General features: G+C 45.6%; 1 protein-coding gene across 28 annotated transcripts in view; it reads right to left on the reverse strand.

Annotated features, from left to right (window-relative positions):
- Positions 1-19050, reverse strand: part of FOXP1 (forkhead box P1) — a 379700-nt gene that overhangs the window by 111215 nt on the left and 249435 nt on the right. For 26 of the 28 annotated variants that reach the window (XR_011003135.1, XR_011003136.1, XM_068202259.1 and 23 more), the window contains one exon: positions 576-701. Coding sequence is in view for 24 of the 28 variants with exons in the window: in XM_068202259.1 (XP_068058360.1) it covers positions 576-701 (126 nt within the window). In the remaining 4 variants the exon portion in view is untranslated. Of the gene's footprint in view, positions 1-575; positions 702-6866; positions 7235-12885; positions 13092-19050 lie in introns of those variants that run through there. The other 2 variants (XM_068202280.1, XM_068202281.1) reach the window with 2 other exon arrangements.

Here is a 19050-nt window from a genome sequence, read left to right on the forward strand (position 1 = left end):
TCCCACAAGACTAGCAGAATGTACTCCAAAGCCCCATATGTGTGCATACATCTTCTGTTTGGGAATGCTGTATTGGTTTTAGCTCTCTGAATTCATAACAGCACAAAGCCCTCTAATATTTAGATTTTATTTCTGAAGATGTCCATAAATCAGCAGACAATAAAAGGGGGAAAAACACACCAATGATATGATATCCTAGTATTTCCCAATATCCTTGACACAGCAAATCAACGGTTTGAGTGAACACAGACTACAAATGGAACAGCAATCAAACAGAAATGTTAATGCAAATCTCCTATGCACACTGACACAGTAACAAAAGCTATTCCGTTTTGTCATGATCCAACCCTACCAGACGCTAATAAAAGTACACGCTCACGATTTGTAAATACGCCGTAGGTGGGACTTTGAAGAGCACGCAGCATCAATCCTGCTGCCACTTACACCAGCCACAGCCACTCTGTGGACACAGGGAGGAAGCTCCTGAAGGTTCCACCCCAGTGTCTGCACAAAGATGCATTTATTCAGCTTTTACAAGCCCCAGACCCTCACAGAGGCTCACAGGCTCCCCTTACCTGAAGGGCTGGCTGTTTGTCATTCCTCTTCGGAGACTTTAATCCACTAACTTGTTGCTGCTGCTGCTGCTGCTGTTGCTGCTGCTGCTGCTGTTGCAGGAGAAGCTGTCGTGCCACCTGGAGAGCCTGTAGGGAGAAAGAGGTTGGAGAATTGAGTTCTCAGTCAAGAGGGCTGCTACACAAGCAGCATAGGGGCAAGGCAATCCCTGATCATGGGGTACTACTCCACTCCTGATGCACCTCCACTGAGGAAGGCAGTGGCTTCCACAAAAATAACACCTTGCATGCAATGGGGTGATATCCCACCACTGATTTCCCATTTTGACTAAGGAGAAAAACAGCAGCAGCTTATGTTTGCCTCCTGGGTGGGAGCCTCAAGTAACTGCAAGAATCCTGGTGGTGAGCTCCACAGAGGTGTTTTTGTCTCCCTGAAGCAGCTCACAGCCCTCCTCACTAATGGGCAGGCTCCTGTGCTTTCAGCTTTCAGATGCCCCCTCTCCAGCGGGTCAGGTTGGGTTTACAGAAGAGGGCAGTCATATATCACTGTCTGCTCCCCTGAGCACCAGAGAACATCACGGAAGCTTCTGGAAGGCCACGGTGGGAGAAAGAGGAGAGGCAGCAGCAGGCAGAGCCATGCTGAAGGCTGAGAAAGCTGAAAGGAGCTGGAGAGAATACAAGGAAAAGCAGGGACAGCATTTCACCTCACCAAAATCCAGGACTTGGACTTTGATGATCTTTGTGGGTCCCTTCCAGCTCAGGATATTCTATGATCCTATGAAAATCACTGTCAGCTCATGATGGACCAGCTGTGGAGACTCACTGGGAGGGGGAACAGCCGTAAAGGGACAGTGTGATAGTGGAGGGGCAAGGGATATGACCCTGAAAGCGTGAGCAAGCAGGATGTGGGGGAATTATTGCAAAATGTCATCCCAAGCCGAGGAGAAGAGTCTCTCAACCCTGGAGCCTACTGCTCTGCAAGGCCCGATTTCTCCATCAGGTGGGGAAAAGAAAGCAAGAGGAGATAAAAGAGGAAAAGATGAGGAGCAAGTTCCAGCCCTGGTTCCCTCCTGACTCCCCAGCCAGGGGACAGCAAGGATGATCCCTGCAAGACAGACTGTGGCACAGCTGAGGCTCTGCTGGCGAGACCCCAGGCTGCTGCTCCTGGAGGATTCACCAGCACCGGACCCAGGCCTCCTTGGTCTCCTTGGAGACGTTCAGTACATGTGTAGGTGGAAAAGTGGGAAGGCTGAAGACTTCATTAATGTAAAACAAGAAAAATAGTCCCTTTGCAAGATGCCTACATGGAAGGAGGGAAAAAGCCTTCCCTACTCCTACTGTGTATGTTCTCTGAGTGATTTAATTAATACCTATTTAATTAAGAAGTCAGATATGCTTCAGGTTTCACTTGCTCCTTCAAGTTGCAGTGTTTAATCTCAGCACAGAACTGCTGGGAAAGGTTTGATATCAAGATCTGCAAAGTCAAACCCAACTCCCCCACCCCAGTAAAACCTTGTTATTTTAATTGCCTAGACCCATCTTTTTACTTTTGGAGAGACATTGGTCAGCTCAGTGGACGAAGAACCACCACTGCTGACCAGGGCAAGTGGGCAGGAGAGACCTTATAGTGCTTTGGCAATAAGCCCCCCTTTCCAATTTAATAACAAGTCTCCACTGGATTAGAAAAACTCTCTAAGGGTGGATGCGATTTCCAGCAGAGCTTGGCACGGTGCAGGTAAAATTAGATTTTGCATTTCAAGCTGGTTGCAGCTTAGTGCACCCATAATATCTCTAAATTGGTCCATGTCCCTGCAATGTGTGCAAGGAGCTGCTGGGCATGGATCTGGGCTCACACACACACAGCCACCACCCCCTCGACGGTACACCAGCAAGAACCAGGAAACCCTACAGCCTACCAAGGAATTCAATGCAACAAAAGAAACCTTTATGCAGAAAACACTAAGAACGGTTAAAAAATACCTTATTTTTATTGAATTAACTTATTTAGCTGTTAAAGCATCTTCAAGGGTGGGCAAAGGCAGCAGAAATAAAATCTACAAGACTTAAGGGGATAGGCAACAAATACTCACTTATTTAACAGGAGTGTTGTATGGCTTATTTAATTAATGAATACTTGTAAAGCACTCTGAGTTGCTCAGACAAGAAGCTCTATACAGTACAAGCGCAACATATTATTATATATTATTAAGACTGGCTCTGCAGAAGAATAATTCCAGGTAAATGTGCAATCAAATGATCATTTTAGTTCCCAGTAATTAGATTCAATAGGCCAAAAAAAAACACAGAAGCCTTTCTTTAATCATACACTAAACAATCAGAACATCCCTAACCTTTCAAGCTACAGCCTTTTTGAATAAAACATCATCAACTTATAGATATTATTCCAAAAAGAACCAGTCACCATATGTGTTGTCTCTTTGAAATACAGTTGCTATAGCAGACCCTGCATGCATTTCATGTGATATGATCATATTCTATCCATTCTGGCAGCTGAGAGGTTGCACAATTAAACTGGCTGCCAGAAATTTTTGAAGATTCCCAGAACAAGTAGCCATGCAAGAAATGCCTGCTCTCTACTCGAGCTGGCCATGAAGCTCCATGCAGCTTGGCGGGGTGGCCACTGCCACCATAAACCCTTACCATGACTGACCCCACACCAGTGAGGGTCTCTGGCTGTGGGGACAGGCTGGCACTGGCAGAGCTCTGCTGGAGTAAAGCCAGAGCTTTGTCCCTGCTCCAGTCCAGATGCACAGCACCCACACCCCTCACACCCACCCAACTCTGAGGGTCTCCATTCACGATGACATCTACACCACCCCATGCCATGTCTAGGTGTCACCTGTGCTGGTGCAAACCTGGTGGGACCAGAGATGGCAAGAGGGAGGGACCAGCACAGAGACTGGAGCAGGGCAGGAAGGAAAGGATTAGAAAGAATAGAAGTGGGCTAGAGGAAGCATCAGGGATACAAGCAGCCTGGATGGATAGGAACATCAAAGGGAAAAAACAAGGTAGATACAAGTGAGATGGCAACATGCTGACATTCCAGGGATTGCAGCTTGAAATGGCATTTCCCATTTCTCCACTCAAGATTTTGCTTTTTCACTTACAAATAACTGACAGCAATAAAAGCTGAGCATCAGATGAGCTCGGGTTTAAGATGTGGAAGGTTGTGTATAGCTCAGATATGCTTCTCACTGAGCATCTGCATCAAGGAGCTACCACGTTCTTGGTGGTACAGCGAACCTAGGGATCCCACATCCCTCTGCCTTTCTACTTCTCCCTGCTCAGCCTTTCCTCCCTCCCTCCCTCCCTCAGACCAAGTCCTGTCCTTGCCACTTCCAAGCTTCATCCATACTACTCACACATGACAGGATATGTACAAGAAAGATGGCTGGCTCGGGATACACTGACCCTCCTTCCTCTCACACTCAAAATACTTCAAGCCCGTTTGGAGTTTGCCCTCTTGGAATTACTTTGCTGATATCAGTTCATGCCCGGTGGACACCCGTACAACCCAAGCCAAGAAGCATCACACCTCTACCCCCTTCCCTGGTTCCAGGCAGTGCTGCTCCTGCACGGAGCTCATCCCTGGATGCTGGCGTGGGAGCCCTGCTGAGGCTGCTGGTGCTGCACAGTGCTCAGGCGAGGACAGACAGGGAAATTAATTTGAGTGAAGTCAGTCCCACAACCTTCATCAGCACGGAGATTCGCAAGCAGGCCTGTACATTAATAAAGCTTCCTGTGGGAGTAGATGTTGCCTTTGATTTGCATGTGAATTCAATGCTAGTGAGAAGTGCCAGACTGTCAGACATGGAGACCAAAGTCTCTTATCTTTCCAAAAGCTTCTGTAGCAGTTTCCCCACATTTCCTTAATCATCTGCCTTGTCCTCAACTTACTGAACAGGCAGTAGAGAGTAAAGCTGGATTCAGTTCAACTCCTGCTGCTGCCAAGTCCTGAAACAAGGGTGCCACGACTGTTTACTGCTAGCCAACAGCTCTGCTAACGTGGTCCTCTCCTCACAAGCAGGTGCTCTGACATCTCCAAGCTCTTTTCACACATTCCTCCCCACTGCCGTAGTTACATCCTAAATCTCCACCACGTGCTTGCAAGTGAACAATTGCCAGGGGCCGTGAAAAACCAGCTCATGTTTCTGCATCGAGACAACAGCATGTTCCTTTAAGGTGGAGATGCCAAGAGCCCCCGAAACCACAGAGGTGCTCCAAATACCTGGCTCTGTATTTACCAGCAGTCACATTATCTGCACTGCTCAAAGAGCCTGCAAGCCTGGACAGAGCTTCTTGGGACACCCAGACACCAATCCTGGCCTCCAGCAGTGAATCACAGAGCAGCAGAAACCATCCTCCTCTCTGCACCAAAACACAAAGGGGAAATCCTCCCACTTACTGGAAAAAAAAAGAGAAAGGAAAGCATCCCCCAGAAATTGAATCTTCCATGGGTTTTGGTCACTATCAACATGGATTTGAAAGGACAACATCAGGAAAAGGCTGCCTACCAACCTCTGCGTAAATGCAAGATACAGTAAATGAACTCCCAAGGTGTTTTCTTATCCATTAGGAAATCACCCAGACATAAGGAGATTTTCTGGTGTAAAACTGAGACCAGTAAAAAAAGGCAACTGAAATACAGCGCTTGAGAGGCATTGCACAAACTTGGAATGGTATTTGAGAGTCAACACTGGGTGACACCTAGCCCAGGAAAAATGTTAACAGTACATTAACTGTGAGATGAATCAAGCCTGTTTCATTCACAGCGTAAGTGGGAAGTCCCACTGAAAAGCCCTCTCCCTGTGCTTAGGGAAGTGGCAACCATTTATTATTTCCCAACCACTTAAGCACCAGGAGGGGAAAAAAAAAGTACACATTTGAGATGACCAAGACAATTTTATTGCAAGACAGACAGAACGTGACTTGTTTGCCCAGCTGTTGCTTGCCCAGAACACTGGCCACTGTTATCACCCCAGTTACTGTTGTAATTCAACATTTCCATGCAAGCACCTTGACCTTTCAATTTCACCATCCTCTTTGGACAAGCTCTGACGAAGGGTAAAAATTCAGCCCTGCCTCTCACTTCATGTGGCCAGAAACTCCTGATTTGGGAGGGGGGCTGGGGAAGGGAAATACTCTGGAAAAAGAGGGTAGAACTTTAAAAATAGAAATGCTGCTTAAACGCCATATACTTGCTTACAGTGTCAGTACATAAGGAAAACAGTAACAGGATCCAGTCGCATGGAGCCTCTTGCTAACTTATTCCACCACTGCAGCCAGTACAAGGCAGCAACTCTCCGACTTTTTTCCATCATCCTATTCCTACTGAAAAAAAAGTGATCCAGCTCCTCCCTTCCCATCTGCTCCAACCATTATTAATATCAATCAGTTATTAATGAAATATGATGGCCTACAGCTATAATAGGCCTAGCTCTAACGCCAGGGGAAGCTTGTTTCTGAACCTGACGTTTATCAGGCATGGAAAGATCAATCCAGGGAACATTAGGATGTATGGAAAGGAATGTACACAGGAGGGTGGAGAAATGAGTAGCAGCCATGAGGATGCAAAAGAAAGGGGTGTCCTGTTCAACTGCCAAGTCTCAGGGCAGTTGGTCAGTAATGAACGGGCTGCCCCCGAAATATCTGGGTAAACGTGCACCCAGAAGTTGCAAGGAGAGCACAAAACAATATCCCATGTTTTTTTACCGAATCCTAAGGATTCTAGGCCTTTCCAGGTGGACAAAGCTGCTTATCACAAAAGCAACTTGAGAAAGGAAGAAGGAAGAGTTCCCTGAAATCAGAAGTGGTCCTGCAGCCATCGGAAGTGTCCAAGCAATAAATCTGGAAAGTTAGTTGCCAGCCAACATCATATTCTGTCCATCATTTCAGTTATGGTCATTTAACAGCAAAATAGAACAAAACAAGCAAGCTGAGAGAGAGATGAGAAGGGAGAAACTTTAAAGGCAAAATCTGCCCTTGAGGCAAACATAACACTACACTGGTCCCAGACCTTGTGTGTGGACCTTTGATAGCCATACCCTTGCAAGCTACCACTGCTCCTCAACTTCCCCTCTGAGGTTTGGGCAAAGCACAGCTTTGCAGCAGCAAGCATGCAGCTCTCCCATTGTCTGTTTCTCCCCAGATTTCATGCTGCTTTCAGGCCCTGAGGAATCGCCCTGTCAGCAGCTCCAGGCGCCTCTCCCAGCGGAGCATGGCCCGCCTCCCAAAAGGGCTTCTTGCTTCCCTTCAGCCTCACAAGGCAAGTACCTTTGTTTCTCCTGGGTGGGACGAGGGGGAATTTAGACTCAGCCAGCAATCTTTCTTCTTTCTCAGCTCCCATCTGTCCTCACACCCCGCTCCACTCCACAGCTGCTCCCAGCAGAGCGGCAAGATGCAGCTCTCAAGCTCGGAAGCCCGGATGCACCCGAGCTTCAGAGATGCTTCATGTCTCTCCCACTCCTGCCTCCTCTACCTCCTCTCCTGCGACACTCTCTTCTCCTGGAGCAGCAGATGTAGAGGAGCGATGGTAGGAGGCAAACACATTGGAGGGGAGCCCTGCTGCAGTTCTCCTCCGGCAGGCTCAGGAGCCGCACAACGTGTGGAAACCAGCGAGGAGCGGAGCAGTATGCAAAGGGAAAAAAATAAAAAATAGTGCAAAGCGACAGCAGTGGGTAGTGCTGTTCCTCTGGGAGGAACAGAACAGGGGGAGGTGAGATGAACCAACTAGAGAATAGGAAAGGAACCAAAATGAAGAGGAGGAATAAAATGTAGAAGATGCAAAAAAGAGAAACAGATGTTCTTGCAGCACTTATTCCTTCTGACATTCGTCCCCAGCTCTTCCATCTTCCTCCAGAACTGGGAAATGAGCTGCTACGTGCTCCTTTCCCCACTGTCACCACCCTGACCCTGTGCCACACACTGAATGACATAGCCAAGAGCCCCAACACTGCTCCTGGCAGCGCAGAAGGGAAAGTTGAGGATAGCTACAGGCAGGACATGGGGCTCTGCTATGTTGCTAAAATGCAACATAACCTGGTGAAGCATTCCTGCTGTTCAGCCTTCTCAACCACCTTGGATTCAAACCATCCCCATCCCCATCTCATCCTCGACAGCAGAGGGATGCCCGGAGCCTGGGAAGATGCTGCTGGTTTTCTGTACCCAGCGCCTCACTTGGCTGCAGCCAATCTGCTAGGCTGGTTCCACCCAAGGGCTACCAGCCAGCTCATCACAGAGGGGAGCCTCAACAGCAATCCTTCACTCAATAAAATGGTCAGCTGGCCATGAAGATCAGAGCAGACTGGTCTGGACAAGTGACTAATGGGTGATTCCTATGCTGGAAAAAGAGAAGGGACCTGAGGTCCACATGTACAAACCCTGGCTCACATCCTGTCCCTGATGTGACAGGGGCACACTTGGAGCAAGGGAGCTGGCAATGTGCCTCATGCTGAAGCATCTCCTAGAATAGTTCAGTCATAAGGAAAGAAGACGAGTCTCTATTTTTCTTCCAGCAGGCTTAGTTTCTTTCCTCTGGAATAGATCCTGGCTACCAGTTAAGGAGATTCCCTCCAGAAAAAGGCACTGGAAACAGAAACCCTTTCTTCCAAACCCACAGGGTGGAGCTGCCTGTGTCCCAGCTCTGCTGCAGTTCATCCTCGTGGGCACTGAGGTTACTCCTGCCAGTGGGAGGACGAGTGGACTCCATGCCCCTGCCCTGCTATCCCACAGCTCATCCCATGGCTGGCAAGGTCCCTGCCTGTGAGGACCCAGCACCACACGGGGGAAAACAGAGTCTGCCTCCAAAAAAACCCATTTCCATTTTGCAATTTGTTCATGAACTCCATCAATTTCAGGGAAAAGGTGGGTGAGGTATTTTCTTCAATACTTGGAGACACCACAGGGATGAAGGGGGCAGACAGCAAGGGACAGTAGGGTGAGAGATCAGCCTCAGCCAGCACTGGGAACCTGCAAACCCTGAAGCACCTACAACAGGGAAAATGGCTACAAAAATCCTTTTTTTGAGGCATAAATGAAATCCTCAGGCGGTTACACCGCAAAAACACCTTCTGTCCCTTTTTTTTGAAGAGTCACAGTCAGGACTCATCAAAGCCACTTAAAAAGTATCGGGCAAAAAGTTCCAAACATTAAAAATGGTTCTCTTTATTTTGGCATGCCAATACTCACAGCATGTAGTGGTCTGTACCAGCAAGAAAGGAGGGATGGGCCAACACATCCTGGTAAAATGAGAAAGGATACGAATCTTGGCTCCCTGTTCAAACTGAACCAGAACTGAACTGTTCCTGAGTGATGAAAAAAAATCTTATGGGATTTCCAGCTCATTTCTGTAGGCTTGAGATCAGATTCTGAACTACTGTGTTTATGCAAAAGTGAACCAGACCTTTGAATATTTGGAGGAGTATTCACTGCTGAGCTGCGTTTTTCTTGGATGTCAAAAGCACGGGAAGTTCTCATATTTTTTAAAAGAGAAGAGAAGAAGGATAAGGTGGCGGGGGGGAGAAGGAAGAGGGCCTTTTTGTTGCTACAACATAAATAGTATATTGCATACAGCTGCTTGCGCGCTTCCCTGTGTGGTCAACAAACAGGGAACATATTTTAAGCTTGTTTTCCAAAACACTGCATGACAAACTTGTACTCAGAAGCCCATGAAATACAGCCCCTGACTGTGGACATCTCACCACGCTCCATCAGACACTCGCTGCTGCTGGGTGAATGAAGGAAGCAAAACATTGGGACAGCCCAAAACATGGAAAACTAAAGCTGCGAATCACATCTCTGCACTTCTATGGCACAACCTAATTCAGAACTGCTTGTAAAAACCTTAATTTTAACAGACTCTGGTAAAGCAAAAATAGACAAGGTTGAGATGTAGGCGACAAAAATGATTAGAGGGCTCAGCAGATATGAGGCAAGATTGATAAGGGTGGGAGTGTTTAGTTTAGTGAGAGATGAGTAAGAGGGAAGATGATAACAAGTACACAAGTTGTGACTTGGCCTGAGAGGGTACATCTGGTGCTTTTGCCATTTCTCATAAATGCAAGAGAAAGGGGACATTGAATGAAGTCAGGAAGCAACAGCCACCAAAAAAAAAAGCAGATAAAAGGATTTTTTTTTCCCCTTTCTTAATATACAACTCGTAATTACTCTCTGGAACTTAGTGTCACAAGATATCACCAGGGCCAAGAGCATGGGGAGGATGCAAAGAAAGGACTAGACACTTACACAGATAGTCATGAGAGCATTTACAGCTACCTTTGGAAAGATAAAAATAGAAATCAAGGTACAAATGTTTAAGCTTCAGGGCACAAACCAACCTTTAATTGCTGAAAGCTGGGAGGACATTTTCCCCCGTGGACAGGTCCTTCATGGGCTTCTGCCCAAGGACTTCAGCCAGGGCTGGAGAGATCCCCTGTCCAACAGGATAACTGCTCCTGCTTCCTTGGTCTTTCCAGGTACTTCAATCCTGCACATCTGATCCCAAAGCCCATTCCTCAGCCCACCCTGAGCCTCCTCAATCCTCAGGGAGCTTCTGGGCAAGGGGGGCCAGCCATGTTCCCCAGCCCAGCCCCCGCCCATGTCACCTGGCCCCAAGCTGCTAATTTCCTCTTTCTTCTTTACATCACATTTAAGTTTCAGGTCCTTATTTTGCCAGCCCTTCCTCTCCCTGCTATTTCAACTGCCATTTTTTCCTCCCTCAAACCCAAACCCCCAGCTCCAGCCCCTTCCATCCACTTGGGCTTTTCATGGAGCACGGACCCCTCAGAGCCAGGAGGTGAAGCATCCACCTCCTCCTGCCCAGACGCACCAGCAATGCACAGACTTGAACAAAACTTCAAGGTGTCAGGCAAATTTTCCCTTTCTCGATGTGAAGCCATTTCTCAGAGGAAACCTACATCCCCGAGGAGGAGGAGGAGGAGGAGGAGAAGGACCCTCCTGCCGATCCAGCACCTGCGGGGCAGCGGCAGTCAGGCGCTATTACGGACCGCGGAGCTCATCAACGCACTGGAACTGACATGCGACTCAGGGAGACAAAGAGAGATTCTGAAAGCGAGTCAGTCTATTAAATTTATACCTACCTGCACAATGTGAAGCAAACCACATCTCGGTTTCCTTTCATGTGCATGACAGTCTTAACTTGTTTCTTTTAATCCCATAAAAGCAGCTAAAGCATGCAACATGCTTCCTGGAGATGAAGCAAACCTGTATTTTACTTCCTGACAGTTATTTAGTTTATAGGGTGTTGGTTTTTTGTTGATTTTTTTTTTTTTTTCAGGGAAGATAATGAACATTGTCCAACGCTGGTACTACAAAGGAAATACTACATGCTACATGCTAGACACCTGGCATTTAAAAGAGAATCCCATAAATTGACACTGTCTGTAATGGACCAAACACAGCTGCAACCCCTCACGCTGCACAGACACCAGCACTGGAGGCTGGAAGATCCCAGCATCTCTTGCCAAGGTTTTCTTTAGACATCAGCACCCTTCTGAAAATTCAAAGCGTCTCTCATTTAGTCGGTCACACCCCAGGTAGGACCGGGGAGATGACCAGGGCTGTATGACTACGCAATAAATCCAGCAAATCCAAAGGGCCGGAGCAGTAATCCATGGAAACGTTCCAGGCAAGAGGGGGGGTTTAAGTGCTTTTAATTCCCAGCTGCAAGCCCAACAAGCTGCCAGAAGGCGGAGACCGCTGAACACAAGGGGTTAATGGCCTCGCTAAAGAAAATGATACACATAATTTCCTTTTATCATAAAACAATACGTTTATTATTTTCTGTATATCTGTTAAAGGGCATGGCCTTCTGAGTGGAAAACAAAACACAGCTTGGTCACATGTTTATTTGCTTCAGCTACTCCCTTTCCCTTCTGATAAATAATCAAACATGCCATCCAGAAAAAACAAAACCAGTGAGCTGGGAAATTTGATGGTCATCAAATAGACTAAGATACCAAGAAAAGCAGCCCACTGTTCCCACAGAGAGTTTTCTGCCCCACACCTACACTAACATCTGAGTAAATAACTTCAGTCACTCTTTCCATTTTCCCCATGAAATTACTCCTACTGTTAAACAAATTGTCCTTAAGGCAGTTGCAAACACCATTTTTTTTTTCTGCAAAGTAGAACAACTTCTGAACATTAAAAAGCCAGACTAGCAATATATTTTCAAAATATGTTTGTTGTACTTGCGGTTTGGCTGAACACACAGCTTGATTTCTCTCTCTCTCGCTCTCTTTTCTAGGAAGATGGGGGTTTACAGTTTAAAATTTAAAGTGTATTTGGATCTTGGAGAGGCAGGAAAAGCCTCAAGGAGGATGGGTTTTCTCCGTAGGGCAGGCAGCATATTTTCCATTTTCTCTTATGTTTCACACTATATGAGCACCACGAATGCTTGCCAAAAAAAAAGTTACCTGCTATTTCAGTGGACTTTTGCAGGGAAGAGAAACCAACAAGAAATATCAAGCAGTTTTTTAAGTCACTTGAACAGAGGGGAAAAAAATCCAGCATCCGTGTTGTGACACGGATTACCCAGAGGATCTACACTATCTTCCAACAACCCCTGAAGACCATTCATACAACAATCATTAATACTGAAAAACTGCAGAGAAAATCCCTCACGTGAGAAGTTAACAACCATTACCCGGCGTGAGCACGCTTTCCCTTTCCTTTTGTAGTACCACAGGTCTAAACAATAGTCATATGAATGAGATAATAGCCATGCTTGTCTCAGCAGCCTGATTTTTATTAGCATGAAATTGGTACAAATATTAGCGAGGCTGGTTCGCATGCGGTGCCAGAGCCACGATGCAAACAATTTGTGGAAAACAAAAAAGCCATTCGGCAGGTTAGCGCCACTTTTGCTGCCCAGAGCAGCAGCGACGTTTCCCTTTCTTGGGGGGGGTTTGTTGTTTAGGTTATTTTTTGGCAGTTGTGCAAAGAGAAGCTGCAGCGCCCGGCGAGCAGCGGGAATGGTGGCACATGGCTGCTCCCGTGCCAGAGGGGCAGCGCCGCAAGGTGACAGGCGCCCCAAAAGAGGACTCGGCCCGTGCCACAGTTCTCCAAAGCCATGCCAAGAACCCCGTCCTTGTCAACACTGCCATAAAAAACCTGAACTGGCTGCTTTTGCTTCAAACCAAAGCAATTCCCCTCTCCTGTGCTCCAAGCTGCCTGCGCAAGGCAGCGCGTTAAAAGTTCAGCCCTGCCTGCACGCTCCTTTCCTCTGAGCGCTCGCAGAGAAAATGAAGAGTTTAACAGAGTGAGCTCTTACTGTCTGCCTTTAGATTTCCGTCTTCGCGCTGGAGATGTTTCTGGCTGTTTCTGTGAAGCGGGGGCTGAAGAATGGTAAAAAGATGTTTGAATAAACAGGAAGTGCCGTGCAGCCGGAGCGCAGGCTGGAGGGAGACGCTGGAGCACTGCCCTTCGCGGCAGCCACCGCGCTCTGCCTCCACAGTAGCAACCTCTGCTTTTACTAAACGACAAAGAAACCGCAAAGCATTCCTTCCCCAGTTCTTCCCTTGCGAAGTGGTGAGATCAGCTGGAGCTCACAGGTAATCTCAAGGTTGGGCTTAGCACTACACCCGGCACAAAAATCTAGTGACTCTACATTATTAAACCCCCCCATCTGTAAGCAGAAACAGGCAGAACTAATTATGTCCCCAAATAAACCAAACAGCAGCCAGAAGCACACCTCGCTTCTCTGTCTAGGCAAATTCGGATTTGCACGGAAGTCCAGCCAAGCTTGACGTTCCTACCCTCGACAGTGCTGCGACTTGCTCTGGAAACCAGCTCGGGAGGCTGGCCGGGCTGCAGAGCTGTTTTCTCTGTGTGAACTGAAATACAAACAACCGCCCAAAAAACACAGCTTGTCTTGGGTGCAAGGACTTGCGTTCAGCATCTCCGAAAGTGTAACTTCAGCATTCCAGCAGATGCCACCCGTCCTTTGCTGCCTCCTTCCCCTCCCTAAAACAAACTACCTATTTAACTGCAGATGACTAACTAACCGTCTCCCCACCCAATTATCAAAGCCCTGTCTGCTGTCATATTGGTGACATGACACAGATATTGTCAAGAAAAAGTAAACTGGGGCTGGCACTCAAAGGCAGCTCGTGAAGAGATGAGCAGTTGAACAGCCATATTCAATAAAAAAGAGGAACAGGATTCCTTTAGAAAATGTATTGCTGTTGTGGCAACGTGCTGCTGCCACTGAAGGGACTGATTTGTTATTTAGCATGTAGTCTTGGACTGTCTGTCATTCTGGGTGCTAATGCTCTGCTAAAATAACTCATTGGGAGCTGTCAGTGGGATGTTTACATAGGCCCCCAATCTTTTCTTCATACAAGGAAATTTTTTACTGGAATTCATCTTCTTTTGATCTCACATTCAAAGCAACAGCAGCTTGATAGACATGCAAGTCTGAAAGCAAATCCAGACGCTGAAGATAAACCGCCAGAGTATGACAGGCAGGAGCATCTAAAGCTTATAAAAATGAAGAGAACAGCATGTCGTCTGAGTATTACAATAGCAGAAATCAAGAGACATATTAGGTGGAACTGATCAGCCACAAAAACAGTTCAAAAGGCAGATCATAGAAACAGAAGACTAAGCTAGAAAAAAAAATAAAATTGGAAAGATCTGCTTTACAGAGGCATCACCTCCTTTCTGAGCACCGCGGCGTTTCCGCTCCAGCATGTAAACTTAAGGGGAAAAAAAGAACAGGGCTGGTGCTGTCTCTACTAACTCAGCAGTTCTTACCTTCAGCTCACCAATTAATTTGCCGACTGTACGTTTCAATTACGTGTTATTCCAAGTGAAATAAAAATAGGACACTGTGCCACTCGCATCTATAGCCCAGCCCTCCCCAACACTACAGGGATGGGGAATTGGTGCCTCTTCCTCAGGAATTGCATCCCCCTGCAAGGTGCAAAAGGGGCCCTGGCCTGAGCCCCTGCCACCATTTTAGCTTGTTCATCTTTACAAGGGCTGAGTCCTGGGATGCTCCTGAGCTCTGCCTCTGCCACCGCTGCAGAAATATTCGTTCAGAAGGTAGTTTTATTTCAATTGAATTATGTGTGCCATGGAGTCCACAGTTACGTTCTGAAGGCGACACTTGCTGGGAAACAATTGCTGAAACTTTCTCTAGAAACCCATACATTTTTAATTTTTCTTCCCCAAATAAGCTTCTTATTCTAATTGAAGTCAGCAAATATAATGAAAAAGTAATTCTCAAACAATTTTGTACTTAGAGCTATTTGTTAACAAACACTGAACGAGCAGCAGTGTTAGGTTAAAGGGCAGCAGGATTCCACATTATAATTTAGCCTGCGGTTATTTCTGATTAAGAACACCCTCCGGGACGGCAAAGCAAGATCTTCTTTTGCAGCAGGCACAGCTTTTAAAATTAGCCTCTTCTCAATAATAAAACCAACAGGAAAACTGTGGATTTAAAACTGTATTAACCAATTTGAAGTAGTGCAATCAATTTATGTCTTGCTTCCTGCAAACCACTGTTCCCTGCCTTAGTCAAGTTTCAAATGTAAAAATGCTGCTTGGATTCTGAAACTGTTGTAAGAAAGTCACCTTCTGTCATGCTTATGTAGCTATCTAATGTGCTAAAGGCTGATTATTTATCTTTAAACTGTACTAGTTTAATCTTTTAAGGTCACCACTAATCTGCTCCAACCTTTTAAAAAATAGCAGCTTTCAAGACTTACTGCTGGAATCACTAAACTCTGAGCTGAATGTCATTGTAAGGGATACATTAGCCAGAGTGAGTGTAGTTTTACAATGTAAACACCAAATATAAATCCCCACCTAAATGAGAAGAAAAATATGATATCCATGCCAGGAGAAATATCAGTAAATAAGGCCAACGCCGTATTATTTCACACAAATATTTCCAAATCATGTTGCTATTTCTCTCTCCTCGCCCTCCCTTCCCAAGTGCAAAACTTGGGTATAATTTAAAGGATCATTAGGTGTTTTTTCTTTATCTTTTCCCTTTCTCAGCAGCAACTTTGCCTGCCTGCTGTGAAGCCTCCTGACCGCATTTGGAAGTTGTTGCAAAGTCCAAAACCTCCTCATAGGTTATTTGTGTGCATGTGCTGCACAGAGGCCTTTTATACTCTTCTTTTTCCTTTTCCCCTAGACTTCTTCTGGACTTGAATGTCACAGTAGACCTTGAATCTGAAATGGCTTCAAGCTAATTGCTTTAATTGCTTGAAGATGTGCAGGCAGGTGAAACCTGATCCCCTTGGCCATTGTAGAGACCAGGAACAACACAGGAATGTTTACATAGTGGTTTGAGTTTAATAGACAGTAGAGCTGAGTTTCAGACAGCTAGCAAAAACACAGCTAATAGGTGACCTCTTAATGTAGTCCTCCTTTTTAAAAACAAAATACAATTTCGTTTTATACAAGGCAATGTCCCTAAATGCCAAGGTTATCTGCTTGACTTTTTGAGTGAGCATGCACTGCGTTGCACCTGACATTTATACCAGAAACTCTATCCTGAATGCATTTCCCTCTACCTTAAAACAAAAAGCACTTTATGTGTCAGTCACCTTACAAACAGATTAGAGCTGGATGGGGTTTCCTCGTAAGTGCAGTCATTTTAAATTAAAATTGAGTGTTTCTCACCACTGTCATATTCCTTCCCCCTCATCCCCTGGGCACTCCTACCCTCTGGTGGGCACTGGCACAAGTCCTTAGCAGGGTCTTCAGGAAAGGCCAAGTACTCTCACTGCTTTTCCAGAGCTTGTACTGCTTTTCCAGAACTTCCAGTGCATTTGCCCCACACTGTTAAGATACGACACACTTTTGCAGAGACACGGTTCGGTTTCACACACGGCACAAATTCAGCAGCTCCTCCTCAGGCAAAACTCCTGACTGAGGACTGCAGCATTCGGGGTCACTGACGATCAGGTTTGCTTTCCAAGAATCAGGAGGTAAGTAAAACACACTTGAAACCAGCCAAAGACCAGTGAGCAGGTACAGCATTAAGTGTAGAAAGCAAAGACTGAATTTGGCAACAGCACTAGCAGAAAGGTATTTACTGGAGGTCTAGTCCAAAAAACAAACACTGAAAACAGGTAATACCAAATAGTCGGTTTCCTGGCACAGGAACTTCCAAGTTTTGTTGCCAATCCTAAAAACCAGTTAAAATCACTTGTTTTGAGTGAATACCAGCTGAGAAATGACATGTGTTGTATCCCAGACAAAAAGGAATAAATAAAATAGCATTTATGGAGGAAGGAAAAAGGGAAGGCAGTCTGAGATTTAAGACTGGAAAAAGCACAAACATACTGAGGTGAAGGAGATGAGGCTAAACTAACACGTATTTCATACTAACAAGAGAGGAAAGCAATTCCCTGCCACACAGCCCTACAAATAAAGGGCATTTCCAGTCTGATCTTGGCAATTCCACCCAAAAAGTTTCCAATTCTCTAGCACTTTTTGCTGGAGCTACCAAGCCCTTGAACAGAAGCAAACAGAAGCAGGCGACAGGCTGCTCCAGCCACTCTGGATGCAAACTGTGGCTCCCAGGAAGACAATAGATAGATGCTGGCTGCTCTGCTCTACCTTGTCTGCTATTCCCAATCCTCCGAAGCAAATGAGTAACTGATCTTAAATAATACAGAAGAAAGGGAACAATAGGAGCTGGAAAGCAAGCTGGGATACTTGGGAACATGCCTCTTTCTTTTGAGAGAGAATCTCACCAGCACACATGCACACACTGAGTTACAGAATCACAGAAGTTGTTGTCCTGTGTCGTCCACCGCCCCCCCCAATCACCTCTTTAAAAGCTCAAATTCCAGCCACTGTGGGGTTTTAATAGATTTTTTTTTTCCCTGCACGGCCTGAAAGATTAAGAAAAAAGGAGAAAGTTCAGAATAAGAGAAAAAAAAAAAATAGGGCAGAGTCAATGTAAAGATTTAGTATAAACTAGTCCAAGCCTGTGGGAGGAACGCTAAGTGGAAAAAGTAAACACGGTCCCCCCAAGAAGTTCCCCTGGAAGCTGAGCAGGCAGCCAGTGCCTGGTACCCGCTGCCCCGCGCCCGGGGAGGTCAGCACAGCTATGCTAAACTGACAGGTTCAGTTTACAGCAGGCCAGCACTTTGTTTGGATATACTGGCCTTGCTCACCGCCAGCTTAACAACAGATGGCTCGAAAACTTTCATTATGTTGCAGAGGGCTGAACTGCAAACAATCGGGAAAACTGTGAAAAGTTTAACTCCCTGCAAGCCGAGCGGGGAAGCGCTGCCCTCGCCAGCCAGCATCTCCTGCCGCCCCGGCCATGGGCGCCTTTAAATTAATTAAAGCGGGATGGGATGATTAATCATACCTGCACACGGTCCTGGGGATGCCTGGGAAAAAGAATTTGCGATTTGACAAGGTCATTTCAATAAAAGTAGCATTCCAGGAGAAAATGGACTTTGACGGATTGCAAAGCTGATTTTAAACTTTCCTCAAGCCTCTGGCTCTAGGAAAGTTATAGAAAGTTTCTGCAATAATCCTCTAATCGGGGTTTATCAGGAGCTTTCTGATGAGAGCTCTTCCATCTACAGAAACAGAGCCTCTGTCCCTCATACTCCCACTTTAAACTTTTACCCTCCACGACAAGAGAAGGCCAGCAAATAATCTAACATGCAGATCTGAATATGATTTATCCAAATCTGTGTATAATTTAAATATTCATCTAACTGATTTGATTCATATGCACCCTAGTATCTTTTAACGCTCTAAGGCAGGTTATAAAGGCACCTTCTGAGGATTAATTCAATTGACAGTCTTATATACATCTCATCACTGAAAACGCATTATTTTACATTATTCAAGAAATGAACAAATCTGTTTTCCACAAATGTATTTTAAAAGCGACTCTTTCCTGTTATTGAAAGAAAATTGTGTTTATTACTCCTTTAGCATAGTGTAAACTCATAAACGTCAACAGAGAGTACAAGGAAAACTGTCAACTAAATATTGTTTCCTTCATGAGCTGCTCTTCCAAGTCAATTACGCCTTTCAACTTCTGGGGCATTGTATGATAAACTGGCAGTAAAAATCATTCACATTAATATACCATGGTGCCTTGCCTGCAAAAGGTAATTAAAGAAGTAAATGACTCATAAGAATAGACATATTAGCTGCAAAATGAAAGGCAACTGAGCTGCCACATGAAAATATGTACCATTAAGATACTGCATTTTCATATTCCTGTAATCAGCTTCAGTAGACTAATGCTTATTTAATCCAGTTCTCGCCTAAGTCCATCAACAACTGTTTTTTGCTGTTTTCTCCTTCACTGAACATTATGTGTGCAGGTTTGGAATAAATACTGCAATAAGATTTTTGCATAGTCAATTGAAGAACAGGTTTTTTATCTTTTAAAAAATATTTTTCTTTCCCACCAAGAGGAATATAGCTGAGAAGGATA

This window comes from Anomalospiza imberbis, chromosome 11 (assembly GCF_031753505.1).
Source record: "Anomalospiza imberbis isolate Cuckoo-Finch-1a 21T00152 chromosome 11, ASM3175350v1, whole genome shotgun sequence".
Taxonomy (NCBI): domain Eukaryota; kingdom Metazoa; phylum Chordata; class Aves; order Passeriformes; family Viduidae; genus Anomalospiza; species Anomalospiza imberbis.